Raw genomic sequence first — 9931 nt, forward strand, 5'->3', positions numbered from 1 at the left:
TTTTCTCCAGGCTCAGGAGCAGCCTTGCCCTCAGGCCAGGCAGGTGTTGCTGGGGAGGAGTAAGGAGTGCCAAAGGAGTACTCAGCAGTCACATGACCCTTGCAACCTTGGCCAGCCTGTGTCTGAGAGTTACAGCTGGCCCTATTTAATCTTCAGGAAGTACCAGAACACCCTGACCACAACCTCTCACTGGGTCCCCTTCGAGATGTTCTCCATCCCATTAGAATCACTACAAGTGTCAGCCAGTGGTATCTGGCAGATCTTCTAGTCCACCCCATGTATTTGTTTTAATGTATTTGGTTTTTAATTAAATTCAAAAGAGTACATTAAAAAGTACAGTTGTGGGCCAGGTGTGGTGGCTCATGTCTAATCCCAGCAGTTTGGGAGGCAGAAGTGGGTGGATCACATGAGCCCAGGAGTTGGAGACCAGCCTGGGCAACATATCAAGACCCTGTCCTCACTTAAAAAAAAAAAAAGTGCCAGGCGCGGTGGCTCACGCCTGTAATCCCAGCACTTTGGGAGGCCAAGACGGGTGGATCACGAGGTCAAGAGATCGAGACCATCCTGGTCAACATGGTGAAACCCCGTCTCTACTAAAAATACAAAAAATTAGCTGGGCATGGTGGCGCGTGCCTGTAATCCCAGCTGCTCAGGAGGCTGAGGCAGGAGAATTGCCTGAACCCAGGAGACGGAGGTTGCGGTGAGCCGAGATCGCACCATTGCACTCCAGCCTGGGTAACAAGAGCGAAACTCTGTCTCAAAAAAAAAAAAAAAAATTAACTTACATCCAACAAAGAAATATTTCTAAAAACCCAAGCAATATTGAAATCTGAAACATTTTTCTGTTGAAGTCAACTGAAGAAAATAACAATGGGAAACCAAAAAGTAAAAAGCATTTCTTTTCAAGATGCCTCTTCTATAAATCGTTTAAAGTCGATTAAAAAAAAAAAAAAGTACAGGTTTGTCTTTACAGCTGCTCCCTCACTCCCGTAAATAACCTCTCTCACCTTTCCAGTTAACCACTGTTACCAAGATGCTGCGCCTCTTTCTAGCCCTTTTTCTACTTATTAGCATATATGTGTATTTACTTCATAAACAGGTAGAACTATATGTATTGTTTTGCAAGTTGCCTTTTTCCTTAACTATGTGTCTTGAAGAACTTTGCATATTGGCCCATATGGACTAACTTACCCTTTTTAACTAGTGGAGATCATTCTTTAGAGTTGGTTGGCAGAAATACACTAAAAACTTGTGACCCCAATCAGAAAAAGCCACTAAAGACATCTAAAATTCATTTCAATTCAATCCCCCTCCCCAAGTTTTTTTTAAACATCTGAAAACATATAGACTTTAATTACATTTTGTTGAAAATTCATTCAACTTTGGTGCGTATCCAAGGACTTCTAATGTCAATTTCTGACATAAATAATGACTCTCAGTACATAAGTATTTTCAAAAGAAACAAACCATCTTAAAGCAATATTTTTCTGTATGCTAACTGATACATTTTTATAGTTAACTGATACATCTTTATAGCTAATTGATACATCTTTATAGCAAATTGAAAATTCTGAGTAAACTGAAAGTATCCTTAACAACAAAATAAATTCAGCATATATGGTTAGCATATGCATTTCTTCGTGTAAAGGCAGCAGTGAATTTGTGTCTTACAACAAATCTGTAAATCCAGTTGCTTGCTTTCTGGAATTTATATAGTGTCTCACCATGTTCCACAATGTTAGAAATGTCTTTTTTGACATCAATGTATGCAACAATTTCTGATCACATATTTTCCCCAAATGACATGTAACTTTTTTTTTAACTTTTCCAGAAAAATATGAAAACTTTATCAACCAATTAACTGAACAAAAAGTTAGATTACTACCAAATGCTCTTTTAATTTTGCTCTAACAGATGTTTTAAAAGTTCAGACATCACTGATGTTTTGAGGATAATTGTATAAAACACACTAGTTGATTTCAAAGGATGAATCTTAGTATCTGATTCATTCGAGACATCCTTAGTTTCCAGAATAAAATCAGTAGAAATAAAAGTAATATAATTTTCAAAGAATTCATACATACTGGAAGTCTTAGGAAAAGCAGCTTCTAAATGCAAGGACTAGGAGGTCTGCCCATCTTACTACTAATAGTTACACACATTTCTCCTCATGGAGTAACTGAAGATTTCTGGCTTGTTTGTGGAGCTTTAGTTTGCAGAAAAGCATATACATAGAGCCAAATCTTATTGGTTTCTGTTCTGGAGAATGTTTCCAACATCTCTTTTATTCTGGTAATATTCTGGGACTGGATTTGTTTGGGTTTCATAAGCCTTTACTCTCTTGATAACCATCTCTGGCTTATCATCTTCATGCTGAATGAGAGGTTCCCCAATCAGATCATCAATGCCCACAGTTTTGGGAGGGTTGAATTCAATGTTGTAGACTTGGCTACTGGTGGGATAAATCCCCAAATTTTTATATAGACAAAATGTCAAACATACAAAATAGTGGAAAGATTAGCAAATGTCCAATATACTTTCCACTAGGTTGTTACCACGTTCATTGGCTGCCATTGATTCTGCTAGAGTTACGTGGTTTTTAATATGAGAAGCATAAAAAGAAGCAGAACTCAAGTCTCAGTCTTAAGAATTAGGAAAGACATTACCACATCATAAGAGCCAAAGGAAGGTAAAATCTGCTCAAGTGTTGGACCTTCGTGGAAGGTATGAGTTTCTGAGTAGAAACCAAATTAGAAATCCTGGGATATGGGCTATATGTTTACCCCGTCTTAAAATTATGAAGTGATTTAAGTACCAACAGGGTTTAGTGAGTTCCAGCCAGATGTATTTGCTGGTAGCTGTGCAACTTCAAACGTACTTAGAAAGCAAAACCCCCAAATGACTGGAATGATACACGTATTTCCTTAGTGAGTGAAAAGAAGACTCACTCCGCGGTATACAAAATCTGATCTTGCAGTCATCTGAGATCTTTTCTCCAAAGTTGACTAAGACAGTAATTGTCTGGCGGAGAGTGGTGGCTCATGCCTGTAATCCCAGCACTTTGGGAGGCTTACTTAGGTGGGTGGATCACTTGAGGTCAGGAGTATGGGACCAACCTTGTCAACATGGCAAAATCCTGTCTCTACTAAAAACACAAAAATTAGCTGGTTGTGATGGTGCACATATTAATCCCAGCTGAGGGAGGCTGAGGCAGGAGAGTTGTTTGAATCCAGGAGGCAGGGGTTGCAGTGAGCGGGATGGAATTACTGCAGTCTAGCCTGGGCAACAGAGTGAGTAAGACTCCATCTCAAAAATAAAAAATAAAATAAAAAAGAAAGTAATCATCCACCTAGAAGGTGGGCATCTTTTTATCTAAAGGAAACTTTATTTATTTATTTATTTATGTTTATATTTTATGTCTTTTTGTAGAGACAGGGTCCTGCTTTGTTCCCCAGGCTGCTTTCAAACTCCCGGCTTCAAGCAGTCCTCCCTCCTCTGCCTTCTATAGTGCTGGGATTACAGCCGTGAGCCGTCATGCCTTACTCCAAAGAAAGATGTTAAATCAAATATAAAAGCAGGACATCAGCCAGGTGTGGTGGCTCATGCCTGTAATCCCAGCACTCTGGGAGTTCCAGGCCGGCAGATCACTTGAGGCCAGGAGTTCGAGACCAGCCTGGCCAATATGGCAAACCTTGTCTCTACTAAAAATACAAAAATTAATCAGGTATGATGGTGCACACCTGTAATTCCAGCTACTCGGGAGGCTGAGGCACAAGAATCACTTGAATCTGTCAGGCCCAGTGGCTCATGCCTATAATCCCAACACTTTGGGAGGCTGAGGTGGGTGGATCACCTGAGATCAGGAGTTTGAGACCAACCTGACCAACATGGTGAAACCCCGTCTCTACTAAAAATACAAAAATTAGCCAGGCGTAGTGGCGGGCACCTGTAATCCCAGCTACTCAGGAGGCTGAGGCAGGAGAATCATTTGAACCCAGGAGGCAGAGGTTGCAGTGAGCGAAGATCGCAACACTGTACTCTAACCTGGTGACAGAGCGGGACTCAGCGCCCCCTACCCCCTGCCCAAAAAATAAAAAAGAATCACTCGAACCTGGGAGGTGGGGGTTGCAGTGTGCTGAGATTGTGCCACTGCACTCCAGTCTGGGTGACACAGTGAGACTCCATCTCAACAAACAAAACAAAAACACAAAACCAGGATACCATACAGCAGTAAAATTGGATGAAATACAGCTATATCTGCCGGGCTTGGTGGCTCACGCCTGTAATCCCAGTGCTTTGGGAGGCCAAGGTGGGTGGATCACCTGAGGTCGGGAGTTCGAGACCAGCCTGGCCAACATGGAAAAACCCCATCTCTACTAAAAAAATTACAAAATTACCCAGGTGTGGTGGCACATGCCTGTAATCCCAGCTACTCAGGAGACTGAGGCAGGAGAATCACTTGAACCTGGGAGGCGAAGGTTGTGGTGAGCCGAGATTGCACCATTGCACTCCAGCCTGAGTGACAAGAGTGAAACTCCATTTCATAAAAAACCACAAAAAACATTAAATTAAAAAAAAATCCAACAACTGGAATAAATCTTGGAAATATAATTTGCAGTGAAAAGACCTGGCTGCAGAAGACTATATACAGTGATTCCATTTTTATAAAGAAGCTCAAAACCAAGCTAATCCAAACAACATATTGGTTAGGAAGATGTACATATTTGTTAAAACTGTTTTTTTTTTTAAATGAATGCATAATTTAGGATGGTTACCTCAAAATGGATGGAGAAGATGGGTTTAGGATTTGGAAGGCACGTGGCAACTTTAAAAGCAATGGCAATGCTTTCTGCATAAATTGTATGGTGAGTTCGTGTATTCATTTTATTATATACTCCTAAGCTTACATAGATGGTAGTTATATTATTTTATATATATCAAATATTGTGTAATAAAATTATGTAAGTGAAAAAATGATACTTTTATAAAACAGAATAATCAAGCAAACGTGATAAAACCTAGAGAACTAGAGTTTTAGATTTGTAATTTTAACTAATTGGATATTCATTTTGGAACCAAAGCAAACATCTGAATAGTCCATACAGAAAGACATTTAACACATGAAATGGTGTACTATTGTTTATCCGGCCATTCTTTTGGTGGCTAAAAATCTAATTTTAATTTTTGCTATTTCAGATACATAGGAATAAGCATTTTTGAATTTATCTCCTTTCTTTCTTTTTTTTTTTTTTTTGAGACAGAGTCTCACTCTGTCGCCAGGCGCCAGGCTGGAGTGCAGTGGCACAATCTCAGCTCACTGCAACTTCCGCCTCCCGGGTTCAAGCAATTCTCCTGCCTTAGCCTCCTGAGTAGCTGGGACTACAGGCACACGCCACCACGTCCAGCTAATTTTTGTATTTCTAGTAGAGACGGGGTTTCACCATGTTGGCCAGGATGGTCTTGATCTCTTAACCTCGTGATCCGCACACCTCAGCCTCCCAAAGTGCTGGGATTACAGGCATGAGCCACCGCACCCAGCTTCTTTTTTTTTTTTTTTTTGAGACAGAGTTTTGCTTTTGTTGCCCAGGCTGGAGTGCAATGGTGTGATCTCAACTCACTGCAACCTCCGCCTCCCAGGTTCAAGCGATTCTCCTGCCTCAGCCTCCCAAGTAGCTGGGATTACAGGTGTTTGTCACCATGCCCGGCTAATTTTTTTTTTTTTTTTTTTGTGTGTGTGTGTGTGTGTGTGTGTGTGTGTGTGTTTAGTAGAGACACGGTTTCACCATGTTGGCCACGTTAGTTGCGAACTCCTGAACCTCAGGTGATTCACCCACCTTGGCCTCCCAAAGTGCTGGGATTGCAGGCGTGAGCCACCATGCCATGTCTGTCTTTCAATACTTGTGTGAGTATTGTTTTTTGAGACAGATGCTTAAGAATGGAGTTGCTGAGTCAAAGGGTGAGGAGACTGAAGTTGAAACTTGGAGAAGTTAAATGCATAACTCACATCACACAGGCAGCAGGTGGCAAAGCCAACAGGGCTGTTTCTGGGACTCCACATTACCCCGATTGCCAGTAAAGAAAACACTGGTCCTGCCCAGCACGGTTTTGCCCCTAGTCCCAGCCACTCAGGATACTAAGGTGGGAGGATCATTTGAGCCCGGGAGTTCAAGTCCAGCCTCGGCAACGTAGCAAGACCCTGTTTCTAAGGAAAAAAAATGAAAACATTAGTCCTGTCAAGGCGAGTGCCCCACTTTCCACTTTGATTTGATTCTTTCCCTTTCTTGTTATCCAGCCTGCAGGTGAAGCTCAGTATTGATTTCAGAACCTCGGGACACAGAACACAAGAGCTCCCTGTCACGAGAGGCACAGAATAGGGCTTTGTCTCCGAAAAAGGTTTGATTGCTTCTATGGGACTGCCTTGGTGTCAGTATCAGGGAGGGAGGCTCTGCTGAGCACCAAGTCAGAACTCAGAGTTCCTGCTCCATTTTTCTAGTACCGCCCCTGTAACCCAAGGAGGCATCCTATTTTATTTCCCTGGGCAGATTTTGAAATGCTCAGTCGTCAAAGTGGAAATGTTTATTAGCTATTGAAAATGCTGTTTTGCTGATTACAGAAAAATATAGACAAAGAAATACGTACAGCATGCACCTATAATGACAAGAAAAACAAAGATAATGTCAGTTACCACCTATGCTTGCCAGAGTCCCTTTCTTTCTACCTGAACACATTCCAGAACAATCCAAGTCTTCTTTGAAATGTTCATTTTATTTCAGATACAGAACACAATTAGACAAGGTTGGGTGCGGTGGCTCACGCCTGTAATCCCAGCACATTGGAAGGCTGAAGCAGGAGGATTACTTGAGGTCAGAAGTTTGAGACCAGCCTGGCCAACATGGCGAAACCCCTAACTCTACTGAAAATACAAAAATTAGCCGGGGGTGGTGGCAGGCACCTGCAATCCCCAGCTACTTGAGAGGCTGAGGCAGGAGAATCGCTTGAACATGGGAGGTGGAAGTTGCAGTGAGGTGAGATCTCTCCACTGCACTCCAGCCTAGGCAACAGAGCAAAACTCCATGAGATAAAAAAAAAAAAAAAGTGGCCGGGCGCAGTGGCTCATGCCTGTAATCCCAGCACTTTGGGAGTCTGAAGGTGGGTGGATCACCTGAGGTAGAGTACAAGACCAGCCTGACCGACATGGTGAAATGCCATCTCTACTAAAAACAAATAATTGGCTGGACTTGGTGGCAGGTGTCTGGAATCCCAGCTACTCGGGAGGCTGAGGCAGCCAAATTATTTGAATCTGGGAGGTGGAGGAGGTTGCAGTGAGCCGAGATCGCGCCACTGCCATTCAGCCTGGGTGACAGTGAGACTCCCTCTCGAAAAAATAAAAATAAATAAATATGCCACTCAAACACATGTAGTAGCAACATCAACTCTGTATACTAAATCAATGTTATGTGAATAAAACATGCCATTAAATAATTTTCCTAAATTTTTACCAACTTAGAGAATATACTATTTCTTCAAATATCTCATAATTTTTTCTAGAGGTTGGCTTTTTTTAACCAGGATTCAAACAAGATTTATACATTGTATTTCACTGATCTTTCTTAAGTCTTTTAATCTGTAGGGCTTCTCCTCCATCTTTTTTTTTTTTTTTTTTTTTTTGAGACGGAGTTTCGCTTTTCTTATCCAGGCTGGAGTGCAATGGCGCGATCTCGGCTCACCGCAACCTCCGCCTCCTGGGTTCAGGCAATTCTCCTGCCTCAGCCTCCTGAGTAGCTGAGATTACAGGCACGCACCACCATGCCCAGCTACTTTTTTGTATTTTTAGTAGAGACGGGGTTTCACCATGTTGACCAGGATGGTCTCGATCTCTTGACCTCATGATCCACCCGTCTTGGCCTCCCAAAGTGCTGGGATTACAGGCGTGAGCCACCGCGCCTGGCCCTATTTATTTATTTTAAGAAAATTAGATTATGAGTTCTAAATAATAATTCTAACTCAAATTTTAATATTGCTCAACTTCTTTGATTTTGTATTTATCTTTTACACTGAAAAAATCTTGATTTCTAAGGATATTAACATAATTACTGCTAACATTATGATTACTGAAAAAGGTTATAGGTTTTTTTTTCTTAAAATTCTCTTTGTCCTTAGCTATATCCCCAAAGGATATAGAGTCAAATAATTCTGGGTTTTCTCGCTCTGTCGTCCAGGCTGAAGTGCAGTGGTGTGATCTGGGCTCACTGCAACCTCTGCCTCCTGGGTTCAAGTGATTCTCCTGCCTCAGTCTCCTGAGTAGCTGGGATTACAGGTGTGCGCCACCACACCCAACTAGTTTTTTTTTTTTTTTTTTTTTTTAGTAGAGATGGGGTTTCACTACGTTGACCATGCTGGTCTTCAACTCCTGATGTCAGATGATCCTCCTGCCTCAGCCTCCCAAAGTGCTGAGATTACAGGGTGAGCCATTGCACCTGGCAATAATTGTGTTTTAAAGTCACTTTATATAATTTCCCTTTACACTGTTAAGCTACGGACTAGATACCAGTGTTCGTGTGTTGCATTTTGTTTTAAATTTAATTTTGTTTCATAAGAATGTAAAACATTTATATCATTCCAAAGTCAAATCCACAAAACATGGTATATTCTTTTTTTTTGAAATGGAGTCTCACTCTTATCACCCAGGCTGGAGTGCAGTGGCACGATCTTGGCTCACTGCAACCTCTGCCTTCGGGGTTCAAGCAATTCTCTGCCTCAGCCTCCTGAGTAGCTGGGATTACAGGTGTCTGCCACCATACCTGGCTAATTATTTTGTATTTTTAGTAGAGATGGGGTTTCACCATTTTGGCCAGGCTGGTCTTGAACTCCTGACCTTGTCATCTACCCACTTCAACCTCCCAAAGTGCTGGGATTACAGGCGCCCAGACAAATCATGGTATATTCTGAGAAGTCTAGCTTCGATCCTTGTCCCTTCCATCCTGGTCCCTCCCTCCCTTATAGGTTTCCATTTTATTTAAATAATTTATCCTTTCATTAAAAAAAAAAAAAAAAAGCAAATGCGCTTATGTGTGTTCCTGCTTTCCTAGGTAAACAGTAGCATCCTACATACACTTCTATTACTTTGTTAACACCTTAGTTCTGACAAACTATTGTTCATCTTTCTTAAAATTGCAGTGTCCTTCAGGCTCGATCTTCCCTCTTGTTGAAGTAAGTTGTTGATGGGTATGATTAGAAGTCTAACCTAAATGAACCTGATTTTTTCTTTTTGTTTTGAGACATTGTCTTGCTCTGTCACTCAGGCTGGAGTGCAGTGGTGCAATCTCGTTTCACTGCAACTTCCGCCTCCTGGGTTCAAGCAATTCTCCTGACTCAGCCTCCCAAGGAGCTGGGATTACAGGCGCGCACTACCATGCTTAGCTAATTTTTGTATTTTTAGTAGAAACAGGGTTTCACCATATTGGCCAAGCTGGTCTAACTCCTGACTCTGTGATCCGCCTGCCTCAGCCTCCGAAAGTGCTGGGATTACAGGCGTGAGCCACCGTGTCAGGCCTGAACCTAAATTTTATAAAAAGTACTGTTATTCATTCTATTACTTCTGGCAAAGGTTTGTGTAGGGGGAAAGGGCTTGGCAGTCCTAAGCAAAGTTGTCTGGAGTGAGTAATGGCATCCTACCCAGGATTTTGTCTGTGTGGTAAAATATATACAGCATAAAATACACCATTTTAACCTTTTTATTTATTTATTTTTGAGATGGAGTCTCACGCTGTTGCCCAGGCAATGGAGTGCAGAGTGCAATGGCGTGATGTCAGCTCACTGTAACCTCTTCCTCCCAGGTTCAAGTAATTCTCCTGCCTCAACCTCCCGAGTAGCTGGGATTACAGGCGCGCACCACTGTGCCTGGGCAATTTTTGAATTTTTAGTGGAGATG

At 41.9% G+C, this 9931-nt stretch overlaps 1 protein-coding gene across 6 annotated transcripts in view; it reads left to right on the top strand.

Moving 5' to 3' along the window:
* The window catches only part of FXN (frataxin), a 75728-nt gene extending 66978 nt beyond the window's left edge, over nt 1–8750 (top strand). For 3 of the 6 annotated variants that reach the window (XM_064361681.1, XM_064361678.1, XM_064361680.1), the window contains 2 exons: nt 4767–4865; nt 6293–6754. In XM_064361681.1, coding sequence (XP_064217751.1) covers nt 4767–4857 — 91 coding nt within the window. In that variant the 3' untranslated portion in view covers nt 4858–4865; nt 6293–6754. The other 3 variants (XR_010337058.1, XR_010337059.1, XM_064361677.1) reach the window with 3 other exon arrangements.
* The last annotated feature ends 1181 nt before the right edge of the window (nt 8751–9931 follow it).

This window comes from Aotus nancymaae, unplaced genomic scaffold (genome assembly GCF_030222135.1).
Source record: "Aotus nancymaae isolate 86718 unplaced genomic scaffold, 86718_ANA_hifiasm-v0.15.2.pri h1tg000041l, whole genome shotgun sequence".
Classification (NCBI taxonomy): Eukaryota; Metazoa; Chordata; class Mammalia; order Primates; family Aotidae; genus Aotus; species Aotus nancymaae.